The sequence below is a fragment of the Engraulis encrasicolus genome, chromosome 24 (assembly GCF_034702125.1).
Source record: "Engraulis encrasicolus isolate BLACKSEA-1 chromosome 24, IST_EnEncr_1.0, whole genome shotgun sequence".
Classification (NCBI taxonomy): domain Eukaryota; kingdom Metazoa; phylum Chordata; class Actinopteri; order Clupeiformes; family Engraulidae; genus Engraulis; species Engraulis encrasicolus.
In genome coordinates this window covers 36,908,450-36,935,153 of record NC_085880.1, presented here as the reverse complement: position 1 = coordinate 36,935,153, position 26,704 = coordinate 36,908,450, and the positions used below count along the sequence as shown (strand labels likewise).

The window sequence follows — 26,704 nt, the reverse complement described above, 5'->3', positions numbered from 1 at the left end:
TATTATATTGTATGGTATTATAGCAAAGCAAGTACAGAGGTTAATGATGGTAGGAATATTGTTCAGGTATATGGCATGTGGCTGAGAGGCTTGTGACTAGCACTGAACAGCAGCAGTATATGACCTTTTCTAGGTTAATGAATCATTGTGTGTGTGCGTGTGTGTGTGTGTGTGTGTGTGTGTGTGTGTGTGTGTGTGTGTGTGTGTGTGTGTGTGTGTGTGTGTGTGTGTGTGTGTGTGTGTGTGTGTGTGTGTGTGTACATGCCTGGCAAAATGTAACTCCAGTGCTGTGGGCAGACTGATTTGTTGCAGGTGTGGCATGACAGCTCATCCACATCGCGGAATCTAACCTCTAACATCACCACCCTGTGTCCTCCTCCTCATTGTCATCAAAACATGATCTAAAACCTGTGTGATTGTATATCTTCTCACATTTTTTTCACTGGAAATTGGACACAGGCACAGAGAAAATATGCTAGCCACCTCACATTGTCTTTATATAACCCTGAAAATGAATTATTGTTTTTGTGAAATATCTTGTATTTTCAGCCCTCATCTATATTCACACTCTAGGTGGTTTACCTTTCGATTAGATTGGATTAGATGAGATTAGATTAGATTAGATTAGATTAGATTAGATTACTTTATTGGTACCCAAGGGTAGATTTGATTTGCAGTAAAGTGAGCTTCGCTCATACAAAACATTCAGGACATAGGACACACATAACATACAAGCAACCCACAATGAACGGATAATACCAAAAGTGACCTTTACAGTGATATAAGGTAACAGTCACTGTAGAGTCATACTTGTACATTTATTACAAGTAAATAATGCTCAATATGTAAACAGAAAACTGTGAGTGTTATTTGGAGGCTATATTTTACTAGTTTGGGCTCACAGTGTATTTGGCACATTCAATTGTTAGCACATTTTTATAAAGTATTTCATAGCCAATCTTTAGCAAATCATCATCATACATAATGAAAGTTTAAATATAATCCAAATATATAATCTGAAGGATCCATATGAAAGCTATGTAAGATTAGTCTCCGAATGGCGAACACTGTTATTTTTTATCTCCTTATGTCTTTTTTTCTTGTCATACAAGAGCAAAAGTACGTTAAGAACCCTACTTAGATAAACTATTCCATTGTTGAATGAGAGCATACTGAACTATGTCCAGACTAAATTGATCCATATGCTGAAATGACGCACAAAAGCCCCCCATCAAAATGACACGGAAAAGTCCAAACTCGTATTATGAACCGGGTCGAAAACGACCCGAACACCACAAGTGCTATATTTTTTGATACAACATTACAGAATTTATGAAAAAAAAACATTTTTTTTTTGCTTTAATTTGTTAAAATAGAGGTGGCTGACAAAGTCAAAAAGCCTTGACACAAGAAACTAAACATAAGGGGCTCATTTACACAGTCAAAGTTGAAAACGGGTCGGTGACGACCCGCAGACGAGAGGAGGGTTATTCACTATTAATTAGACATTACTTCAAACATTATTCCATCATTATTGTAAAGTGGTTCCTTGTAGGGAAACATGTGAATTGACATGGAATGACCCAGCAGTGTATTGCTCAAGCTACTCTTGACTTTTCAGTACTCACAGGTACCCTTACAGAGTCCATCAAACAGAGATTTAGTTTGGCCAGCTAACCCAAGAAGACAGAATTTACACTGTGTTTTAAAAGTCTGATCATACTCCAAATAATATTACCCAAAAGTTTACGAAAAACATCAACAGACAACTTACAACATGGCACAGTGGAGTATGTCTAAAGTACGCTAAATTGATCTCCACTCCAGTCCATTAATGAAGGCTCTGTTAAGGCATGTGTGCCTGGGTTAGGTGCATGTGTGTGTGTGTGCGCGCGCGGACGTGTGTGTGCAGCCTTACCTCAGCAGCAGTCGCAGGTGGTGGTGAGGTCCTCTGTCCTCCTGAAGGAAGACTTTTCTCATGCAGTACGCTGATGCTGATGCTTTTAAGACATGAGATGGACAACTGCTGCTACCACCCACACCATCATTGCCCTCCAATCAGAGCCTTACCCAACTTCCAATGGCCACCAATAGATGCAGACGACAAGTGTGCTCAACGCCCCCAAATGAGAAGCTGTGGCGTGCGCGAATGTGTGTGTGTAGCCTTACCTCGGCAGCAGTTGCAGGTGGTGGTGGTGAGGTCCTCTCCTAAAGGAAAAGTCTTCTCATGTAGCAAACTGATGCTGATGCTTTATATTCAAAGCATGAGATGGAGAACTGCCACCACCCACACCATCATTGCCCTCCAATCAGAGCCTTACCCAACTTCCAATGGCCACCAATAGATGCAGACGACAAGTGTGCTCCATGCCCCCAAATGAGAAGCTGTGGTTGTTTACGCAGGTGACCGGTGGTTTAGGTCTTTTTCGTTTAGGCAAGAGTCGTCTAGGTCACTTTGCTGTCGTTTAGGCCACAACTTTGACGCAGTACCACGAGACCTGGATGTCATTTCCCTGATATTCTTGTTCAGGTATTGTAACAGGCCTAAAACATTAATTCTTCTCTGTCAGAGGTGACCTACTTATAAGTTAGCCTATGCAAACAGGCTGAATGAGGACAAGGGCTTGTGACATTTTCAAGAATTGATAACTGATTGAAGAACGTTGGGGTGGGGGGGTGACAGGGGGGCTGCAGCAAGTTGGAAGACAATGTATGGCAAGACAAAAAGACCAACAAGAGAATAAATTGAATAGGCCTAACTGATGTGCACCAAAACAAACCAAAAATAAGCTAAATAATTCCCTTTAGTTTATGATGCTGTGTAAAATGTCTAGTAGTTTATTTCCAGAATTCATGCTGCCCATTCACTAATGTTACCTTTTTCATGAATACTTACTACCACCATCAAATTCTAGGTATTCATTATGACTGCGAAAATTGCATACATGAAAAGGGGGATCTTCTCCATGGTCCGCCATTTTGAATTTCCAAAAATATCAATTTTTAGCTGCAAAAACTTATTTTACTTTGATCATGCTTGTAAATATTAGTTCATTATTTAGTATTATTTAAGTAGATATCAGTTTGGTAATCACTGGATTCTGGAACGTCATACTTATTTAACATACATTACTTTGATCATAGTAAATATTAGTTAATTACAACATTAGTTCATNTCATAAAAGGTTTAGAAATACCAAGGCACTCATCTTCTTTGTACTTAAAATGCCTGAAGTATTTTAATCATGCTATGCCCAACAAAATAAAGGCATTTTAATTACAAAGAAGATGAGTGCCTTGGTATTTCTCAAACTTTTTTGAAATCAACCAAGCCTGTCACCAAAGAGCACCATCTTAAAAAACTAGACAGTTCCAGGAAGCACTCCAACTGGACTTCATTCTGATTAGTTCATATCAGCTGGATTCTGGAACGTCATAACCAACCGATAATATCAAACATGGTTGCTAACTTTTAACAAAAAATGTGGATGAGATGCCATCAAAAGTGTTTTTTTTCTATTCCATTTTCTAGTTTGTACAGTATAGTGTGTTTGTTGTTATCTTGACTTGCCTGTTTAATTTCAAAATATTATTTAATGATGCAATTTTGATGGATTTTTTTTTTCTTTTACAGTAGTTGGACCCTAGGAAGAACAGGTGCATTGGCTCATCAAAGTATAGCATAGTAGCCTATTACATATATAAACATTTGAAACCACTCTTTTTTTTTGTGAATGTTTACATGTGTATTATCTGGAATAAGGATATAAAAGAGAATATTATGGAACCTGTGGTGGTGCCGGTGGGTGCTGCAGCATGTGGGGGGCATGGCAACGCAAGGCCTGTATCCACATTCATGGAGCCCCATAATGCAAGTCTTACCACCTGTGGCAGTCATTGAAAGGTTAATTACCATCGTATTACTCTGACATATCTAAGGGCCTTAAGTCAGTGGTTCTTAACCTGGGGTGCGGGCACCCCCTGGGGGTGCGCCAGAGATTTCAGGGGGTGCGCAGAATTTTGTTTGTGTTGAGGTTGTGACCAAAATTCTGTAGTGAACATTACAATTAGGCCAAATTAAAACCAAATTTTAACATGTTTTGGTCCCCATACGTAAAGACATTAAGGTATTGATTAATGTCTTAAACATTTTAATTAATCACTTGAATCCTTTTTTAGTGCGTGTGCACGTGTGCACGTGTGCACGTGGGTTGGGGGTGTGTGGCTTGTCTTGGGCACAGGTAAGGGGGTGCGTTAAGAAAAAAAGGTTAAGAACCACTGCCTTAAGTAATGCACTATGACTCCGTCATTGCCATTCTGGTAGCAGCACATTTATAGCAATGTGTTTTAACAGGTTAAAACCGTACGTTTACAAGATGGCTTTAACACCTAACAGGACGAACTGTGTTTACTTAATTCAAAATCAAGTTGTTGCAGGACTGGTCGGCGGTGGAGTGGACAGAGAGATGAACGAAACTTGTTTCCAAAAATAGAGCTCTTTTTATGTTTTCTTGTTTTCTAAAACTTTTCTTCAAAATGTGCAAATATTTGCAGTGTACAAAAATAAAGTTGAAAATGCAGAAGATAAACTAAGCAAACCAAAATATCAAAATGCAAAAATAAGTTTGCCAGGCTAAATCAAAATAAATGACCCTGAGCACAACTACACTACAGCCAAGTAACAGTACCTTTTGCCAAGACGTCTACACCTTAACTGAAGCTCTGAGGGTGATGGGATGTGAGTGTGTGCCTTCTTTGCCATCTTAATTCTTTTTCATTCAGGTTTTATGTGTTTTACAGGATTGAGATTGAATTCAATGATTCTATACTGATTCTGTCCACTATATTTGTCGGATGGCGCAAATACATTGCTCTTTCCATTTTACCGTGCTGCACACATGAAATTCATTTCCAGTGACAGTATGTAACCTTGTATGAGCATTCTTATTGGTGGCAGGCTTCCAGGCGTTATATTCAGCTATCTTAGGGCAAACGCAGAGTTCAGCAAGTTCACAGTCAGCTGTTACTTTGGCTACTTAGTTTGTTACATTGATAAAACAGCCGTCTCCAGAAGTGTTGTCGCCTGCCATCTGTTTGGAATAACAGCTAATAACCTGACTTTCAATTCATCATTTAGCTTCAGAAGTCACTCATATGAAATTCACCCTTTCATGAACACAGACAAGGCAGATTTTCACAAGACATAAGTTTTGTCTCCTATTGAACANAATGTGAAAATGAGCAGATAAGTCACATCAAAGCACTTCAAATACGCAGATCGGGTGTCGTATTTAATCACTGAATCACTCTCACCTCTTTAAAAAAACAACTTTGGCCTTAGGTGTATGTTTAGGGTCATTGTAATCATGGAAAGCAGCACAATAAAAAACAATGAAGATCAATGAGAGATGGTGACATATTTGCTATTCGTAGAGCAATACATTTTTAACTTCATAATTAAATCAATGATAAAAGCCCTCAAACACCTCCTCATAAGAGCTGTATCCTTACCATGTTTCACTTTATGCACAATTTTTCTTTTTTCATATTCTTCATCTCCATCACCATACAGTTCTGATACTATCAGTTCTAAAATGGTTGATCTTGGGATCATGACTCCCATTAGCCGTCATTTTGTCAGAATTAGGCCTGACATACTCTTGGCTGGATTTTTTTGTGACAGGACAGTGGGAGAGACTTCTTTGGTGTTAAAGGTGAAGAATCTGAAAAAAAATACATGGTGCCTAAAGTCAAACATGGGAGGGATACAGCTCTTATGTGGAGCTGCATGCATGCTGCTGGTGTGTGAGGGCTTTTATCATTGATTAAATCATGAAGTTAAAAATGTATTGCTCTACGAATAGCAAATATGTCACCATCTCTCATTGACCTTCATTGTTTTTCATTGTGTTGCTTTCCATGATTACAACGACCCTAAACATACACCTAAGGCTCCTGAAGCCAAGTGATTAATTGAAAGTCAGGTTATTAGCTGTTATTCGATACAGATGGATAGGCGAGCTTTTGGAGACGGCTGTATTGTACATGCAGAAAGAGAGATACTGCCGTCTTCCTACAGCTCACAAGTGCCTGCACATGGAAGATGCACCTGTAGTAGCACTGCCCGACTATGGCAAAGTGTCGCAAGTACGGCAACATTGAAGCTGAGAAAAAGGCCTTCAGTATTGGTATTTGGTTGGATGTTGTAGTTACTGCAAATTTGACATGGGAATATCCCTGAGATGGGACACATTTGGATCATAAGGCGTTGTCACAAGATAAAGGAGGTGTCATTTTCATTCTTAACTCAATTTTGGCAAAATGTGTAGTTACTGGACTTTGCCTTTGTAGGGCAGAGCAGTCTGGAAACACACATGGATGTGGTACAACAGGTAAAGGTAGAACTGGTGTCCCCGTCTCTGTCTTCCTAGGCCTAGGGAGTTTCACGCAGTGCGTTATCCCAAAAGTGTGTTTCAGGAAGGAGAAGAAGGAGTCACACACATGAGCTGGATGCCATTCAGAGAAACTGTATTAGAAAGCTGAGAATAAAACCCAAAAGGCAGACAAAGTGGGTAACAAGCGTTTCAGTGCTCTAGCTGCCTATCAGCAGTGTTCCCTGTACAACAGGCAAAAAAAAAATGATCACGACCCTGTCCTATGTAAAACAGATTTGCAATTTTTAAAACTGTGTGTAGTCCATAATTCATGCTTGTGTTGTAAAGATGGAATCATGACATTTCTGGATATTATGGCTATTATATCTCTCAACATGTGTTTTAATTATTATTTTGAGTGTACAATCATGCAATGATGTTAGTGATGATGGCTTTATTTTTTTATACTTGGATGTACAAAAGGCGTACATTTTGTCTATTTTTTTATCAAGTTGAATTGTATTAGTTTCTTTTTGTTTGCATAATGCTGTATAAATAAAGGTGCCTTGTGATCATATACAGTGTGTTGCTTTCCTCACAAATGTACGGTAGTTCATGTTAATGTCAAACCAGACACGTATCAGAATAGGACACTTGCTTGTTCCTCTTTGTGCCTTATCGCACCTGATTACATAAATGTCTGTTCCTGTGAACCTGTATGCAGGTCTGCTAATGAAATAAGACGCAGGAAGGAAAGAGAGAGAGTTACTTTGTAAAGATACACACTGTTGCAAGTGTAGTGGACCCCCCATTTTTGTCTTTTTGTTATTCCCTTATTATTCCCTGATTCTCATTCTCTGTCTTTTTGTTGTCCTGTCAGAAGTTGTTTTGCTTTAATCGTGCTGTTGCACGTTTTCGCCACTAGATGGCATCATAAGACCAGCTATGAGTTCTGTAGCCAGTGACTAAGGTCACGCGAGAGAACGTAACTGAGAAGTGACAGTTGTGTTGTTAAGCTCCTGAAGGCAGCGGTTATGCTGTGAGCAGTATGTTTTTGTCCTGAGAAAGATGTAAATAAACCACAAAGAACCCATGGAGAACTCAACACACACTTGAGGACATTCATTCATTTAAGTGTGCAACAAAATTTGGCGCCCAAACGTGGAGCGGATCAACACTATGAAGAAAGTGGTTGTCTGAGGGAAAAGTTTGAACGTACGAGATGGATCTGGAGAAGCTACAAGACCAGCTAACAGAGCTACTGTGTCCGCTAACTTTGGAGCAGCTAAAACAGGTCTGTACCCAAGCTAAAGTCCCGTCAGACACATCAAAGAGACATGCGTTGATCCGTAACATAAACGAGACTGTGGACAAAGTGATTGACAGTGAGGATGAAAATGCGGCAGAATTGTTTGTGAGGGAGTTAATAGCTACAGCTAAAACGTTGAGGCAAAGTGGAGCGAAAGGCGATGGGGAAAGTGGCGCGAGCGAGTGTGAGTTACTGCGATTACAGCGACAGTATGCCGAGATGCAGATACGCTTCCAAGAGTCAACGAAATTGATAGAGGAAGAAATGAATCGGCTGAGAGGGAACGTAAACAAGACCACTAGCCTGCCCATGACAACTAGCGCGCCCATCGATCCCCAACCTACTTTTCCCCGAGCGTCAGAAGTGGTAATTAGACGTGAGTTCAGAATTAGCGGCCAAATAGGTGAGCTGGGACAGAAGGATAAACTGTCATACACCAGTCTAATGCATCAGATTGACACGGGAAAACGTAAGGGCCACAGTGATGCTGAGATTGTCGAAGCTGTAGTGAAAGCTGCCTCTCCCGGAATGAGTCTCAGAGATATGCTGGAAAGCAAGAGCAGTTTGACACTTAGCCATCTAAAAACAATTCTGAAAGCTCACTACAAAGAAAACAGCACCACCGATCTGTTTCATAGACTCGTGAATATTGCCCAAGATGCTAAAGAATCCCCTCAGAACTTTCTATTTCGGGCAATTGAACTTAAAGAAAGACTGATGGCCGCTGCTTTTGATTCTAGCGCTGATGTGCAGTATAGCCCCGACCTAATTCAGAGAAAATTCCTCAGGTCCCTTAGCACCGGGCTATTGAGCGATAACATCAAGCTGCAACTAAAATGCTACATGGATGATCAGAGCGTGACTGACGAGATGCTGATAGAGAAAATGAACGATGCGGCCGCTGTTGATTTAGAGAGGGAACAGAAAATGAAAAGGAGCTTCACAGTCAGACCCGCCAGAGTAAACGAGCTACAGGCAGAGCCAGCTTTGGATCAGTTACAAACAGACACAGCATCAGCCAGGGCCAACGTCAAAAGCCAAAAAGTCACCACGGCAAAAAGTAACATCGAGATAGAACTGATGGATGCTGTCAAACAACTGAGAGAGGAGGTAGCAGAGCTGAGGAAGAATGTTCATCAGTCACCACGGCCACCGAACCAGTTCCAACACCACCAGCAGTCACCACGACCACCGAACCAGTTCAGACCCAGGACCAGACGGGCGTGCAGAGGATGTCAGGAGAGAGGCAATGAGGAGCAATGTGACCACTGCTTCAAATGCGGCCTGGCTGGACACCTCGCTCGAGACTGTAGGGGTCAGCGGAGCTACAGCGGTAACAGTGACACAGTGAACCTGTCTGGCCAGAGTGTAGGAAGTGCCATCCAAGAACAGCTCGGTGAGTCCAGTGAGACGCAGGCGATCCTGAGGGACTGCATCCAACAGCTGGAAGAGAAGGTGCAGGCAGCAGAGGGACCAGGCGAGCGTCTTCCAGGGTCTGTGAACATCAGCCACATCTCTCCCCGACACCAGTCTCAGCTGCTGCGTCTCATCGGAAAGAAGTGCATGGTCAGCTGCTACTTCAACGGTGTGAAGACTGAAGCATTATGGGACACAGGGTCACAAGTTTGCCTCATCAACGAAGCCTGGCGGAAGAAGAACATCCCGAAGGTGAGAGTCCGTGACACTGTAGAGCTGCTAGGCCCCGGCGCTCTGGTGGGGAAAGCCGTCAACCAGACAGACAACCCATTTCGAGGGTGGGTGGAAGTGGAGTTCCAGCTCGAGCCAGCCCAAGCCCCGCACTTCATGCTACAAGTCCCGATGCTAGTGACCAGTGAGAAGGGTGCAGCTGAGGAGCCAATCATCGGGTACAATGTCATCGAGCAGCTGCTGAAGAGTGGGGTGGGCCACCCACAGGAGGTAGTCGCACAGGCGGTGAGCACAGCTTTCTCTTTTGACTGTAAAAAGGCTGAAATGTTTGTGAAAATTGTAAAAGCCAGTGACCCTGAGTGCAGTGATGGTGTGGTGAGAATGGGAAGGCAGAGAGAAGTGATACCAGCTGGCCAAGTGAAAAGTGTGAAGTGTTCAGTGAGGACAGGGCCTCTGATAGCTAGACAAGAAGCACTGTTTATGCCTGACGAACAAGCCCCCTTGCCAGATGGTCTTAATATGACAGAGAACATGTTAACACTGAGTAAAGGGACATACTCCCGCCTAGCCCTGCCTGTTGCTAATGACACATGCCATGACATCACTCTGAGCCCCCGCACAGTCCTAGGGCAAGTCCAGTTAGTCAAAGCTGTGTATCCTGCAGAAGCCAAGCCTGTCGTCGCCCCCCCAGCCTCTCCTGTGGTGCCCCCTACAGTCATCGATGAGGAACTTCAACCTGCTGAAAAGGGGCTGGATGACAAAGACAGGTATGATCCACCGATTGACCTCTCTCACCTCCCCTTTGTACAGCAGCAGAAAGTGAAGCAGATGTTGAGGGAAGAGTGTCAAGCATTCGCGAGAGATGAAAATGATGCGGGCTGTATCCCTTCTCTGCAGCTCAAAATCAGACTCACTGACCCAACACCTGTACGCCGTACGTATGTGTCTGTTCCTAAACCCCTACACAGAGACGTCAAGCAGTACTTAGAAGATCTCCTGAACAGGGGCTGGATTCAGAAATCACGATCGCACTACTCGTCACCCATTGTCTGTGTGCGTAAGAAAGATGGTACTCTCCGTCTATGCTGTGATTATAGGGAGCTCAACCAAAAGTCACTGCCTGATCGCCATCCCATCCCACGCATTCAAGACATGCTAGACAGCTTACACGGCAGTGCCTGGTTTTCAGTGCTAGACCAAGGCAAAGCGTATCACCAGGGCTTTATGGAAGAGAGTAGTAGGCCCCTCACTGCCTTTATAACACCCTGGGGACTCTACGAGTGGGTAAGAATTCCCTTCGGCTTGTCTAGTGCCCCCTCTGAATTCCAACGCAGCATGGAGGAATGCCTGGTTGGCCTGCGAGATGAGGTATGTGAGCCCTACTTAGATGACAACTTGTGTCACAGTAAAACGTTTGATAACCACCTGAATGATGTTAGGAAAGTGCTTCGACGGTATCAGCAGCATGGGGTGAAACTGACTGCCAAGAAGTGTGAGCTGTTCAAGAACAAGGTCAGATTCCTGGGGAAGATCGTGACAAAAGAAGGCTACACGATGGATCCAGCAGAGGTGGCCCCCGTGCAAGATATGAAGGAACGAAAACCAGCTACCGTGGGTGAGTTGAGAAAGCTACTTGGCTTCATCTCATACTACAGATCATACATCCCAAACTTCTCTCGCATTGCCAAGCCTCTGTATGCCCTGTTGTGCTCTGACGTGTCAAGCCAGGACGCCATAGTGGCTGATCACAAGAAGAGAAAAGCAGTGTCGCAAAAGAAGAAGCGAACCCAGGTGCCCTCCCATCAGCGTATCAAGTGGAAAGATGAGCATAGTGCAGTACTGTGTCAGCTGATAGATCACCTGTCTAGCCCCCCTGTATTAGGCTACCCCAACTTTGAAGAGCCGTTCGTCCTACACTGTGACGCTTCACAAGAAGGACTCGGGGCAGTGCTTTATCAAAGACAGGAAGGAAAGATGAAGGTCATTGCTTATGGCTCCCGCACTCTCTCTGCTGCAGAGAAAAATTACCATCTCCACTCTGGTAAGCTAGAATTTTTAGCAATGAAATGGGCCATCTGTGAGCGATTTAGAGATTATTTGTATTATGCTCCAAACTTTGTAGTGTATACTGATAATAATCCTCTAACATATGTACTTACCACTGCTAAACTGAATGCAACACTGCTGAGATGGGTGGCCGAGTTAGCAGACTTCAGATTTACAATCAAGTACAGGCCAGGGAAGTCTAACTCTGATGCAGATGGGCTATCCAGAATGTCTCTCGAGAAGTACATGCTTACCTGTTCCCAGCAGATCCAGCCTGAAATCTTGTCCAGTTTCTCCAAAGGTCTGTCCGTCCAGCAGGAAGAGAGAGAGCCGCTCCTGTGTCCACTGGCCATCACCACAGCAATCACGGCGGCGAGCAGTGAAGGGCAGAATGACACCGTCACGCAGATCTCCCCAGACGACCTGAAGGCCGCACAGAAGGAGGATCCCCTACTACAGCAGGTGAAGCAGTGTGTCATTCAGCAGCAGTGGCCCAGGATCATTGACGTGCACAGTGAGTTGTCAGTGTTTGCTAGAGAGAAAGCTAAACTGTTGTGTGATGCTGACGGTGTACTCCGGCGGCAAACATATACACGAACACAACTGCCACCAAAGTTTCAGCCCCAGATCCTGAACCAGTTACATGAAGAGATGGGTCACTTAGGTGTTGAACGGACACTCAATCTAGTCCGTGAGCGATTCTTCTGGCCACACATGCAGAGAGATGTAGAGCACCACATTAACGTGTGCAGTTGTGTGAAGCGTAAAAGACCCCAGAGAGCAGTAAGAGCGCTACTCACTAGTATCAAGACAACATACCCCTTTGAGCTGGTCTCAATTGACTTCCTCCATCTAGAGAAGTGCAAAGGAGGATACGATTACATCCTAGTGGTCATGGACCATTTTACACGCTTTGCCCAGGCGTATGCATGCAAAAACAACAGTGCTCGAACAGCAGCTGAGAAAATCTTTGGAGACTTTGTCTTGAAATTCGGCTTCCCCGCTAAATTGCACCATGACCAAGGGAGAGAGTGGGAAAACAAACTGTTTGCTGAACTCCAAAAGTACAGTGGCATCCAAGGCTCACGCACAACCCCCTACCACCCCCAGGGGAACGGTCAGGTAGAACGCTTTAATCGCACCCTGCTGGCCATGCTGCGTAACCTGGATAATGAAGCCAAAGCCGATTGGAAAAGTTCCCTTGACAAAGTTGTTCACGCATACAATGTCACCCGAAATGAGTCCACTGGATATGCCCCATACTTTCTGCTCTTTGGCCGTAACCCCAGATTGCCCATAGACAGCATGTTCGGCATCCCACACAGCGCTGGTAGTGTGTCTCATGAGGAGTACGCAAGGAAATGGAAGCTCAGAATGGAGGAGGCATACCAGTTGGCCAACAAGGCAGCCCAGGCTAGTGGGAGAAGAGGAAAAGAACTCTATGACAGAAAGATTCAGGGAGCAGAGCTACATCCTGGGAATAGAGTCCTGATCCGAAATCTCACAGAAAGAGGTGGGCCTGGAAAGCTGAGATCGTTCTGGGAAGAGAAAGTTCATGTGGTGGTGAAGAGAAAACATCCAGAAAGTCCTGTCTATGAAGTGAAACCAGAAGATGGCCAGGGTCGCACTCGAGTGCTTCATCGGAACCTACTGCTTCCCTGTGACTTCTTGCCGGTCGACACACAGAGACCTGAAAAGAAAAGAGGTGAGAAAGGGCACACTGTCAAGAAAACAACCAAGACCACACGCCACACAGAACCAGAGCCTTCATCTGACCAGGAAGAGGATGACTGGAGAGGCATCGCTGGCTGGACTGAGGAGGAGCCCACAGAGCGACAGAGCGACCTGAGAGCCGAGGCCATGGAGTTCCACCCACATCAGCCGGTAGCAGAACCAGCACCTGGGGAAGGAGATGGCATCGCAGAGCCAGTGAGTGAGGAGGAACAAGTGGTGGAGCCAGGCGAAGTAGAGACAGTGATGGCCGATCCAGAGGGAGAGGTAGAGGTGTCGCCACCAGCCTTCCAGCCGGCCGATCCTGAGGGAGAGGGAGAGGTGTCGCCACCATCCTCACCGCCTGCAAGACCATATCCTTCCAGAATTAGATATGCACCTAGAACACTTACATATGGCACTCTAGGCCGGCCTACACTTAGTTCAAGTCAGTTTAAGATACATAGAGTTACTTACCTTTGAGTTAAGTTCATGCACTCTTATTTTAGAATGAGTGTAGTTATTAGTTGAGATGTGTGTGTGTGTGTGTGTATGTGAGATGAGTCAGTATGAGTGTGATGTATGAAGAATGGTTACAGAAGAGATGAGACAGTTCACTTAGAATCACACTCGCTTTATAGAAGAGGAATTAGTCCTGGTAGGAGAAAGTAACAAATAAGTATCATTACTGACACTGTGAAAAAAAAACTCTTACGTAAGAGAAGTGATAAGATGTTAAGTATGTTGAACATGTTAAGTGTTAGATTCCATGATCAGACTTGCTCCAGGTCAAAGGTCATCCCTTTCCCAGCTGAGACAGACTACCCGTGGACACTGCGGAGAAATGGATGGCGGTCATAGTGCACAATGACCTCCTCTATTGAACACATGATCTTGAATTTTAGATAAATATTATGTGATGTCTGTTATTAGATATGTCTTAACTTGGGACTCTAACCTGGAAAGCAATCAAACTGTTGAAAACAGTATGAACTGAAGCGGGAAATGTCGGGACGCCATTTAATTTAGCAGGGGAGAGTGTAGTGGACCCCCCATTTTTGTCTTTTTGTTATTCCCTTATTATTCCCTGATTCTCATTCTCTGTCTTTTTGTTGTCCTGTCAGAAGTTGTTTTGCTTTAATCGTGCTGTTGCACGTTTTCGCCACTAGATGGCATCATAAGACCAGCTATGAGTTCTGTAGCCAGTGACTAAGGTCACGCGAGAGAACGTAACTGAGAAGTGACAGTTGTGTTGTTAAGCTCCTGAAGGCAGCGGTTATGCTGTGAGCAGTATGTTTTTGTCCTGAGAAAGATGTAAATAAACCACAAAGAACCCATGGAGAACTCAACACACACTTGAGGACATTCATTCATTTAAGTGTGCAACACAAGGAAAGCAGATTTAAAGATAGTATGGTTTATTTGTTGTATTTTACACAGCAGAGATCCATCAAAAACAAGAAAAAACTTTTTATAACAGAGTTATCGTCCAAAAACACACACATATATCCTTATCTGGCAACATGGAAAGTCTAAAGGCCAGTTCACACCAAAGATTCGCGACGAGACGAGCTGCAACGTTCTAAAAACCAGCAACTGTCTGCAACATGCTGTTCTACTCCAGGCGTTCAGACCACTGCAACTGCAGCTGCAACTGCGACTACACAGTAAATTCTGCAGTGCTCATTTAACACTTAGAGAGTTCATTTGAGTCCATTTGGACTTAAATGAACTCTGTAAGTGTTGAATTAACACCTCAACATTTACTGTGTACCTTCCTATAACAACGGTAGCCGGTCAATGGTAGTATTATGGGATGGTCAGGACCAGGCTACGTGCGCGCACCCATCTGAGTTGTTTTACAAAAGCAAATAGATGCGTTGTTGTGATCAAATTAAATAAACTATTGTATGAAGCCCTACGTTTAGGCTACATTAGGCCTACATAGCCGTGCATTTTGCGCAAAAAATGTATGGAGCCCATTGAACGTGGGTTTTAGCCTACTTGGCATACTTTCGTGAGAAAATGCACAGTTTCAGTTTCTCTGATATATTTCTGAAAGCACCGTGGACGACTACCTACCCTCTTGCTTGCTTTCTGTGATAACGCGACGAGAAGTCGCGGACAACTTCATGGGTTGCATTTTAAGTTCCTTTGTGCGGTGTAGCTCTAGCAAATGTGCACATTTCCACGGAGAGGTGACTAACCTCTTGGATAGGGAATGCCAATAGACCTAGAACAAGTAGGCGTAGCCTAGGCCTAATAGGCCTACTAATTGAAGTCCTTTGACCAGGCAAATTTGTCAGCTTCGTATTACCAGTGTGCTTTTTTACGACATCTGAGCTCGTCCATGAGATAACGCATGCAAGAAGCATCATGAAAGCTCATTTGAGTGACGTGCTTTTTTACTTAAACGTGAGGATATTAAAAGAATGAAGACAGCAGATAGAATAGCTGGTGGTCATGGCACCAGGGGATGCAGGTAGTCCGATATTCCACCTGTTTGTTAGCAGATGCAAACGAAAATAGCCAGCTCAACATCTAAACAGGTTATCTTCATTGGCCTTCTCTGATAGCCTACAATGTTCAGTTTTTGGGAATGTAATTGCCACAAATTCCATGAAATGAATGACAGGTTCACAATATTTGCGCACGACACAATCTCACGCAATATAGGCCTACACATGTGTTTCTAACCCCATCCCGCATTGGTTTACACTGACGCTAATGTTTAGATTTAAAAATATATATATATATATATATATATATTTTTATTTCTGTCTTCAATTAGTCCTAGCCTCGTATTGACCTTGCAAATGTCCAGTGGGCAAGCCGGCTGTTTAGATCGACCCATGAGCTCCGACTTCTCAGCTGTTACGTTGATTGACAGCAAATGTCTTACGCTATTAAAATAACCTGAATGGAGGCAATCACTAAGAAAATAAAATGAAAAGTACATGCTAAACTGCCAGAAGACGTGTCATCTAGGCAGGTGAGGGGACGTCACAGTGGCTTGTGTTCTAAAACCTTGCGACTGCGATTTGACATGATTAATCTTTTGAAACTGCTTGCAACAGCTCGCAACTCCGTGCGACGATTGATTCACACCACTGCAACTCGTCGCTGCAACTCTCTGCAACCGTCCCGTCTCGTCGCGAATCTTTGATGTGAACTGGCCTTAAGTTTAAGCTGTTATCAGTTTGGTCAGGAAGGGGGGGGGGGGGGGGGCAAAGTAAACCAAACTGAAGAGGACTGAACGTGGTATTTCCAAGGCCTCTTCCATGTTCGTCGTTGAGGAGATGCAGTAAACGACAAAGAGAGAGAGAGTTCACTCAAAGTTTTTAACTACATAAGATATTACTTGAATAAAACAGTCTTTTTACAGATAATGTTGTAAATCCTCTTCATAAGAGGGACATTTAAATTTAAAATCCAAATCCAATCTTGGCAACCGCTGAATTCTTGAACCTCCAACCCTACTGATAACTTTTTGCATGGTTGTCAACTTAAATGTCCTAAAAGTAGCGGTAACACTTTATTTTAGGGATACATCTATTAGCACTAATACATACAATGTTAATGCCTGCATAAGTAACTTGTAAGGCATGTACTAAGCAAACGCTAAGGTTAAATTGGTAATAAATCCCTTATTGTGCATGAACAAGACATTTGCAAATAAATGCCTAACAAATGTTTGATTTTGCTTTGTACATGTCTTACAAGTTACTTATAGAGACACATTGTATGTATTAGTGCTAATAGATGTATCCCTAAAATAAAGTGTTACCAAAGAAGCTACTGTAAATGGTGGATTTGGACTCTGCATTGTGCATTATGTTGACGCCCTCACATGGGAAACAGCAGGTGTCCAGAGAAGACACAGTTGTTATTCTCATTATCATGCACCCATGCACCAGAATTCAGCTTGACGTAGACCTCATCTCCCTTCTCCATCACCACAGAGGCTCCATTGGAGGGTTTGGTAAAGCCGTCTTGCTGATGACTCCATGCAAAAGCTAAGCGCTTATCATTTTTAAACAGCCAGACTCCTGTAGCTGTAGATCCATGGCCTTGACCAAGTACAAACACAACAAAGAAGTAGACTCCTCTGGTTGGAGCTGTGAAGACCCCTGTGACACAAAGACATCGAGATGGAGTTGAACAAATGTTAATATAATTATTTAACGGACTCACAGTACTGTTACAGAACAAGAATTCACTAGCATTGCAAGACACTTTTGCAAAACCTCATTCTTGGGTTACCTGTGTTTGCACTGTAGGCATTGCCAATGTTGGTGAAGTCGTTTCTGAACACCAGAGGAGCATCTACAGTAGTGGGTCCAATATTTCTGCGACCCTCTTTCAACAATGAGGCAGAGAAAGACACCTTGCTCTGTTCTCTCTCCTTCTTCAGATCTGATACATCTGCCACAGTGAAATTCAGACCCATTGCTTGAGCTGTGGGGGAAAAAGGAAGGCAGACACACACACACACACACACACACACACACACACACACACACACACACACACACACACACACACACACACACACGTACAGTATGTGTATAAAAAAGTGCTTTCATGTAATGTAAAAAAAAAGATACTGTTTGTGAATCTTGTGAAATGATTTGACAGTGATATAAAATGACATACCTTTGTTTGCAATCTTTAGTTGATTGACCAAGCTCTCACTGGCCCTCAGCCTTTCCTCCACGGCCTCTGCTTTACTCTCACTGACCCTTAGTTTTCCCTCCATGACCTCTGCTTTAATCTCACTGGCCCTCAGTCTTTCCTCCATGGCTTCTGCTTTCTTCTCCACAGCCTCCAGTTTTGCATTGCTGCACTTGAGCTCCACTCTCTGCTCTGCAATGAGGCTGCTCATCTCTCTCAGCACAGTCTGGATGTCTGGCTGTGGTGGGTAGTCTTTGCCTGTGCCATTGGTTTGGAGAGCTTCACTGGATGCTGCAGTCACACACTGCCCAGACCACAGCAACAACAGAACAACTTCAGCCGTCTTCATTCTCAACAATGATCACCTGTGATGAAACAAGAGTGTTAAAATAAGCAATTTCAACGTGCAGGGGAGTTCGGGAAATTCCAACATGCAGGGAAGATTGGCTAATCAACATGCAGCTGGGTCATTCCATGTCAATTCACACGCCCTCCCCAGGTGACCCTCTCCGATCAGGGGCGGATTAAGAAATTATGGCCCCCTGGGCCAGACACTGCCTAGGCCCCCCATAGCGCTCCCCCCCCCCCCCCCCCCCCCCCCCCCCCCCCCCCCCCCCCCCCCCCCCCCCCCCCCCCCCCCCCCCCCCCCCCCCCCCCCCCAAAAAAAAAGACCTTGATCCTGCTAATCAGACATGCTAAGAGAACGACACACAGTGCTCACAGACAGCAGGTATTGGATACTACGATGCACACCAATCCCCCCATGCTATAGAGTTGAGCAGAACTATATACGTACATAGTGTGCGTCTTAATATGCAACCTTGCCTCCTCCACTTGTGATTGTTTCCTCGCCCCGCCTCCTGGCCCCTCCTCCGTGGGGAAAACGATAAAGTTTCCCTGCTGTGTTAGCCTAGCCACAACAACTTTTGAGGGACTGTCTCAATTGCAAATGAGAAAAAGAGTTTACAATTGAGCTTTTGCAAGATATTGAAATATAATGCTGTTGTCAGTGATGTCATCATGACATATTACTTCCTGGTACGAGGAAACAAGCACAAGTGGAGGAGGCAAGGCCACATATTGTAACGCACTCATAGTGTGTGTGCAGAGGCACGGCAGCGCATTTTTGGCAGGAGGTGTTGGTGGGTAGACAATTTTTGTAGGGGGGTGTTGGGGCCCTCCCCCAGATAATTTAGTATTTTTAGATGCAATTTCTTGCTTTCTAATCAGTCAAGAAATGGCAAATCTCATCTGATTCACTACCTCAGATTTGAGATGTTGAGATGACAAAATGAATGTAACATGGCCATGCATGTTATGCTATGTTAAGATTATTATCCATCAGTCATAACTGAAAGCCCAAAAGCATAATTTTGAATGCAGAATCCACCAAACAGTGGACAGCCCCACTTGGGGCCACTGGCCCCTTGGCCCCCTTGACATGGCTTGGCCTATGGACTATACCAGGACATTGTACACTATATTGGCTGGCACATGAAGCAACTTGGAAAGACTATTATTGCAAAGGTGGTTTTGAAGGCTGGTTTTGAAGGCCCCAAGGTGGCCTGGTCCCTTGGGGCCTCTGGCCCCCTGGGCCTAGGCCCGGTGGGCTCGTGCATTAATCCACCTGTCTGATATCTCACATACTACACATACCACCATATATCACATACTACATACTCACATACTACATACTACACATACTACACCCTTTGGTGCCAACAGAAAGAATCCCAAGTATTAGCATCCTACTATGTCTAACAACAGTTGTGGAGATGAGCAGAGGCGATTCTACGGTCAGGTGGGACACTACTGAAGTCCAGTATGGGCTGTTATTCACTATCTAGGGGCTTGGGGGCCCCAAACGGCTGCCTGCGTTTCCTGGTGGCAAAATGTGGAGATGAAGCCCTCCAAAGTTTGGGTGCCATGCCCACTTTTCAAGCCTGTGAATTGCATTAAAAATGTACAACCAAATTTGGACAATTGGAAAGGTGGGCAAGGGAGGGCCTCCTCTCCACAACTGTTAGATGTAGGATACTAATACCTGGGATTCTATCACCAAGAGAAATATGAGTCATATGTTTATTCACTATTAATTTGACATTACTTCAAATATTATTCCGTCATTATTGTAAAGTGTTTCCTTGTAGGGAATCATGTGAATTGACATGGAATGATCGAGCTGTGTATTGCTCAAGCTACCCTTGACTTTCCAGATGCCCTTACAGAGTTCATCAAACAGAGAGTTAGTATGGCCAACTATCCCAAGAGGACAGAATTTACATTGTGTTTTGCAGTGAAAGTCTGAACATACTCCAAATATCACCCCAAAGTTTACCCAACATCAACAGACAACTTACAACACAGAAAGGAGTATGTTTGGAGTAAGCTAAATTGATCTCCACTCCAGTGCATTAGTGAAGGCTCTGTTAAGGTGTGTGTTAGGTGTTGTGCATATGTGTGTATGTGTGTGTGTGTGTGTGTGTGTGTGCGTGTGTGTGTGTGTGTGTGTGTGTGTGTGTGTCTGTGTGCGTGCGTGCGTGTGCGTGCGTGCGTGTGCGCGCGTGCGGGCGTGTGTGTGTGTGCCTTACCTCAGCAGCAGTTGCAGGTGGTGGTGGTGAGGTCCTCTCCTGAAGGAAAATTCTTCTCATGTAGCAAACTGATGCTGATGCTTTATATTTAAGGCATGAGATGGACAACTGCTGCTACCACCCACACCATCATTGCCCTCCAATCAGAGCCTTACCCAACTTCCAATGGCCACCAATAGATGCAGACGACAAGTGTGCTCCTCCACGCCCCCGAATAAAAAGCTGTGGTGTTGACGCAGGTGACCGGTGGTTTAGGCCACAACTTTGACACAGTACCACGAAACCTGGATGCCATTTCCCCTATATTTTGTTCAGGTGTTGTTACATTCCTAAACCATCAATTCTTCTCTGTTAAAGGTGACCTACTTATAAGTTAGCAGCCTATACAAACAGGCTTAATGACAACAAAGGGCTTATGACATTTTCAAGAACTGATAACTGATTGAGGAACGTTGGGGTGGGGGGGGTGTTGGTGTGACAGGGGGGCCGCAGCAAGTTGGAAGGAAATATATGGCAAGACCAAATGACTAATAATTGAATAAATTGAATAACTGATGTAGACCAAAATAAACAAAAAATAAGTGAAAGAATATTCCCATTAGTTTAAGATGCTGTGTAAAATGTCTAGTAGTTTATTTCCAGAATTCGTGCTGCCCATTCACAAATGTTACCTTTTTCATGAATACTTACCACCTCCTTCAAATTCTAAGTATTCATTATAACTGAGAAAATTGCACTTTACGTATACATATAAAGGGGGATCTTCTCCATTGTCCGCCATTTTGAATGTCCAGAAATTGACATTTTTAGCTGGGAAAAAAATATTTCATTTTGATCATACTAGTAAATATTAGTTCATTCATTTAGTATTATTTAGGTAGATATCAGTTTGGTAATCACTGGATTCTGGAACGTCATTACTATTTAACTTACTGTACTTTGGTCATAGTAAATATTAGTTAATTACAACACTAGTTCATATCAGTTGGATTCTGGAACGTCATAACCAACCGATAATATCAAACATGGTTGCTAACTTTTAACAAAAAATGTTGATGAGATGCCATCAAAAGTATTTTTTTTTTTCTATTCCATGTTCTAGTTTGTACAGTGTGTGTTTGTTGTTATCTTGACTTGCCTGTTTAATTTCAAAATATTATTTAATGATGCAATTTTGATGGAATTTTTTTTTTCTTTTACAGTAGTTGGACCCTAGGAAGAAGAGGTGCATTGGCTCATCAAAGTATAGCATAGTAGCCTATTACATAGGGGTAGAATGCCCTAAAGTGGGACATTCCCTAATGTGGGACACATAAGGTTTAAAGGGTGTAGCTTTGCCCCAAGTTGGTAAATGTTGACAAAACTATGAATACATCACAGCCCTATCATCCTGTTATCATAATATCACAATTTAGCATATGTATAGTAATATTCCAGGGAGGGGCTACAATTAAGAAGAAGGACCCTGGGTGAAGTCCATCAAATGGCAAATTACATAGCATTTGGCCACATTTGTCTTTAGGGCATAAATCAATTCCAATCAAAACAATATTGTCATTTTTTTTATAAATATGTTGGGTAGGTTATGTTCTTCATAAAATAATGTGTGTGGTGTATGTAAAATAATGTAATATTTAATTTAAGTGGGACACAAGATTTTCCTAATGTGAGACAGTTGTAAAAGTGGTTATTTAATAAGTGAAACAATTACCATGAAGTCAAACACCATGTCCATATAAAAACAATGTATTTAAATTTATAGCAAAGTTGTATTTCAGTGTTTCTGTATTAATCTACTGGAGCATAGCTATTAACACAAAATTTGGGTCCAAAACCAGAAGTTCTTTCCTCAAAAAGAGCTGCCATGTTGAAGTGACCAATTGTGTGCAATGGGTCAGTCATATTTACCAATAAAAGACAGTAAAAATAATTCATAAAACTTGATCTAAATGTGAAGTTGACATGTCTCAAAGTGTGGCAGATAATATTTTACACAAACATGTTTTAGAGACCTTTTAATATACACTGTCCCACATTAGGAAACCGATTGTCCCACTTTAGGGATAACCATAGTTTTTGACCAACTTACATTAATATCCAAATTATTCGCATTAGATATACTTAACATCTTTTTAAAGGTTTTATTTGATTAGAGCATAACTAGAGGATGAAAATGGTGTAATTTGTTTGTATTGAAATGTTGTCATTAAATTTCAATAAACCACCAAAGTTGAAGTGACAAAAATTGTCCCACATTAGGGCATTCTACCCTATACAAACATTTGAAACCACTCTTCATTTTTTGAATGTTTACATGTGTATTATCTGAGATAATGATATACGTAAAAGGCAATATTATGGAACCTGTGGTGGTGCCGGTGGGTATTGCAGCGCGTGGGGGCATGGCAAAGCAAGTCCTGTATCCTCATTCATGTAGCCCCTTAATGCACACCATACCACCTGTGGCACCCTGTGATAGTCATTGAAAGGTTAATTACCATCGTATTACTCTGACATATCTGAGTGCCTTAAGTAATGCACTATGACTCCGTCATTGCCATTCTGGTAGCAGCACATTTATAGCAATGTGTTTTAACAGGTTAAAACAATACGTTTAGAAGTTGGCTTTAACACCTAACAGGACAAACTCTGTTCACTAAATTCAAAATCAAGTTGTTACAGGACTGGTCGGCGGTGGAGTGGACAGAGAGATGAACGAAACTTGTTTCCAAAAATAGAGCTCTTTTTATTTTTTCTTCTTTTCTAAAACTTTTCTTCAACTGCAAAATATTTACAGTGTCCAAAAATAAAGTTGAAAATGCAGAACATAAACTAAGCAAACCAAAATAATGCAAAAATAAGTTTGCCAGGCTATTTAAGATTCTGCTCACAGTATTTAAAGCATTAAATGGACTTGCCCCTAGCTATATCTCAGACATGCTCTCTTTTTATGCCCCTGCTCGAGCTCTCAGGTCCACTGATGCCAAGCTGCTAAGGACCCCCACCCCCCCGCAGAAGAAGATCGGCGACGCCGCGTTTGCCTGCTATGCGCCCAAGAGATGGAACACACTCCCCATCGAGATCCGATCAGCCACCTCCGTCGACTCCTTTAAGAAGCAGCTGAAGACCCACCTCTTCATCCTTGCCAACTCCTAGCTGCCAAGGCATCATAGTGTCCCAGCCGCCGCAGCGCCCTTACTACTCGCAATCCAGCCCTGGCAGGGGGCTCCCCTAGGTGGCCGCTGGTCTCTGCCTGAGGTTTCTTCCTGACTACAGGGGGTCTTTTTTCTCAGACCTCACTGAGCTTTTTTTCCCCCTCACAAACTACGAATCAAGCGAAAGGGAGTTTTTCCTCACCCCTGATGCCACCAGGGGCCGCACCTGAGCGCCCAATCTCTGTGTGACTATCTATGACTTATGATAGGCCCAGCCACTATGGACCTTACACATCTAAGAATCCTGGTCCTAACCTACGTTGACCTTATGACTCTACATTCTCTGTCTATCTCTTCTTCCTCTGCCTTCCTGCTTTTTCTGCCTCTCCTCTATACCTCTCCTTTTAAATCTATCTCTCCTCTCCTTTTAAATCTATCTCTAACAATGTTTTTTCCCATTTGTTAAGCACTTTGAGTTGCATGCCTTGTATGACACAGTGCTATACAAATACAATTATTATTATTATTATTATTATATCAAAATAAATGACCCTGAGCACAACTACATTACAGCCAAGTCACAGTACCTTTTGCCAAGACGTCTACACCTTAACTGAAGCTCTGAGGGTGATGGCGTGTGAGTGTGTGCCTTCTTTGCCATCTTAATTCTTTTTCATTCAGGTTTTATGTGTTTGACAGGATTGAAATTGAATTCAATTCTTCTATACTGATTCTGTCCACTATATTTGTCGGATGGCGCAAATACATTGCTCTTTCCATTTTACCGTGCTGCACACATGAAATTCATTTCCAGTGACATGATGTAACCATGTATGAGCATTCTTATTGGTGGCAGGCTTCCAGGCGTTATATTCAGCTATCTTGGGGCAAACACAGAGTTCAGCAAGTTCACAGTCAGCTGTTACTTTGGCTACTTAGTTTGTTACATTGATCAAACAGCCGTCTCCAAATGTGTTGTCGCCTGCCATCTGTTTGGAATAACAGCTAATAACCTGACTTTCAATTCATCACTTGGCTTCAGAAGTCACTCATATGAAATTCACCCTTTCATGAACACAGAAATGGCAGATTTTCACAAGACTGAAGTTTTGTTGCCTATAGAAAATAATGTGAAAATGAGCAGATAAGTCACTTCAAAACACTTCAAATACACAGATCGGGTGTCGTATTTAATCACTGAATCACTCTCACCTCTTTAAAAAAACAACTTTGGCCTTAGGTGTATGTTTAGGGTCATTGTAATCATGGAAAGCAGCACAATAAAAAACAATGAAGATCAATGACAGATGGTGACATATTTGCTATTCGTAGAGCAATACATGTTTAACCTCATAATTTAATCAATGATAAAAGCCCTCAAACACCTGCAGCATGCATGCAGCTCCACATAAGAGCTGTATCCCTAGCATGTTTCACTTTATTTTTTATTTTATTTTTTCATATTCTTCACCTCCAACACCATACAGTATTGATGCTATCAGTTCTACAATGATTGATCTTGGGATCATGACTTCAGAGTATGAATCCCATTTTTGTTAGAATTAGGCCTGACATACTCTTGGCTGTTTTTTTTTTTAGACAGGACAGTGGGAGAGACTTCTTTGGTGTTAAAGGTGAAGAATCTGGAAAAAATATAGCTGCAAGCAGCAATGCGGGGCCAAGCAGTAAACTTGCCAAAGTCGCCACGGCAACAGAAGGAACTGCAGCGCCCCCTTTGGCCCAAATCTCGCCAATGTTGGTGTGCATTCCTTGGAGGGGAGTGTGCTCACATGAACCAAGTTTATTTTGAATCCCTTAAAGGGCTGACAAATATAAGCTCACTTCCTGTTACCTGTTGGTGGCGCTAGAGAGTTTGAGCTGGGAATCTGGATTTTTTTGTGGGAGGTCATGGGATTGACTTGTATGTGTGCAAAAAATAGCTAAAAGAATCTGACAAACGGTTGCTGAGATATGACCTCACTTCCTGTTTTGCCACTCTTACGACAATTTTGATTGACTGTCACCTCCAAACGATAAGAGGTATCAAAAATTCTTTGGATACCCTAATGCCTATCAGTCTGAAGATGATGTGTACCTTTTTGCTGGTCATTCTGACAAAAATTGTGTGACAAGTAGCATTTTATTGAATTTTACAAAATTCAAAATGGCGGAATTTCCCTTCTGCGTTTACATAACGTTATATAGTGCGTTGGATTTGGCTTGGCCCAAGGATTCTAGTGATAATAATATATTTGCACATGGTTTAAAAGCTACAGACAAAAATGTAGCTAAAATTTTGACCTGTTGGTGGCGCTACAGAGTTTGAGCTGGGGGTCTGAATTTTTTTTCAGTAGGTCATAGGATGGACATCTATGTGTGTAAAAAATCCTAGCCGAAACCGACAAAGGGTTGCTGAGATATGACCTCACTTCCTGTTTTGCCACTATTACAACAATTTTGATTGGCTGTCACGGCTAAACGATAAAAGATATCTAATATTCCTTGAGACCCCATATAAACCTCAGTACAGAGATACAATATACCGAATTTCGGGCGAAATGGTAAAAAAATGCGGGAAAAATAGCATTTTTATTGAATTTTACAAAATTCAAAATGGCGGGAAAACTATCCAGGCAGAAAATGACGTCATAGGGTGCGTTGGATTTGTCTTGGCCCAAGGATTCCAGGGATACCAGGTTTATGAAAATTTGCCCAGCGGTTCAAAAGTTACAAGCAGAAATGTACCTGCAACTTTCACCTGCTGGTGGCGCTAGAGTATTGGGGCTGGGGACCTATAACTTGCTCTGGGTAATGTTGATGCTGCCTCAAATGTGTGTTCCAATAGAGCTCTTCAGTAACGCGGAAGCATGTAGTAGACTGTAGTCTTTCATGTTAGCATTTAAGGACATCCTGGTTCGTATCGGCTTCCGGCCTCCCATTGGGAATGAATAGGGGCCAGTTTCAAATAAGCTCAGAGTGCAAGCACGCGCTTAGCAAACCCCCGCAAGCTGTCGAGGGTGTTAAAAATAGGCTGTAGGTATGACATGGTTGATCATTTTGTGTCAAACTTCGACATAAATACGATGTTGCGTCCATATGCTAAACCCGGAAACTTTTGGCGACTACAGAAGCGGCGCCTGTATCTAACGTCATGTACGTGCGGAGGGTTGTACCCATGGCAACCAAAGGAAAGTATCA

The 26,704-nt window shown here is 43.0% G+C and overlaps 2 protein-coding genes across 2 annotated transcripts; one reads left to right on the top strand and one right to left on the bottom strand.

The window, feature by feature from the left end:
- Positions 1 to 7,500: 7,500 nt before the first annotated feature.
- LOC134441093 (uncharacterized) lies at positions 7,501 to 13,569 on the top strand. The gene has a single exon (XM_063191284.1). The coding sequence runs from the start codon at positions 7,597 to 7,599 to the stop codon at positions 13,567 to 13,569; it is 5,973 nt and encodes a 1,990-aa protein (XP_063047354.1). The 5' UTR covers positions 7,501 to 7,596.
- Positions 13,570 to 16,929: 3,360 nt separating this feature from the next.
- Positions 16,930 to 17,536, bottom strand: LOC134441092 (complement C1q-like protein 4). The gene is made up of 2 exons (XM_063191283.1): positions 17,350 to 17,536; positions 16,930 to 17,216 (listed from the first exon to the last, which is right to left on the bottom strand). Exons 1-2 carry the CDS (start codon positions 17,534 to 17,536, stop codon positions 16,933 to 16,935), a joined length of 471 nt encoding a protein of 156 aa, XP_063047353.1. The 3' UTR covers positions 16,930 to 16,932.
- Between the last annotated feature and the right edge of the window lie 9,168 nt (positions 17,537 to 26,704).

Excerpts from the sequence above, each read along its gene's own strand:
- LOC134441093 (XM_063191284.1), top strand. The coding sequence starts at position 7,597 with ATGGATCTGGAGAAGCTACAAGACCAGCTAACAGAGCTACTGTGTCCG.
- LOC134441092 (XM_063191283.1), bottom strand. The coding sequence starts at position 17,536 with ATGGGTCTGAATTTCACTGTGGCAGATGTATCAGATCTGAAGAAGGAG. Across the intron at positions 17,217-17,349 it reads TGCCTACAGTGCAAACACAG|GGGTCTTCACAGCTCCAACC; the intron begins GTAACCCAAGAA and ends TTTGTGTCACAG.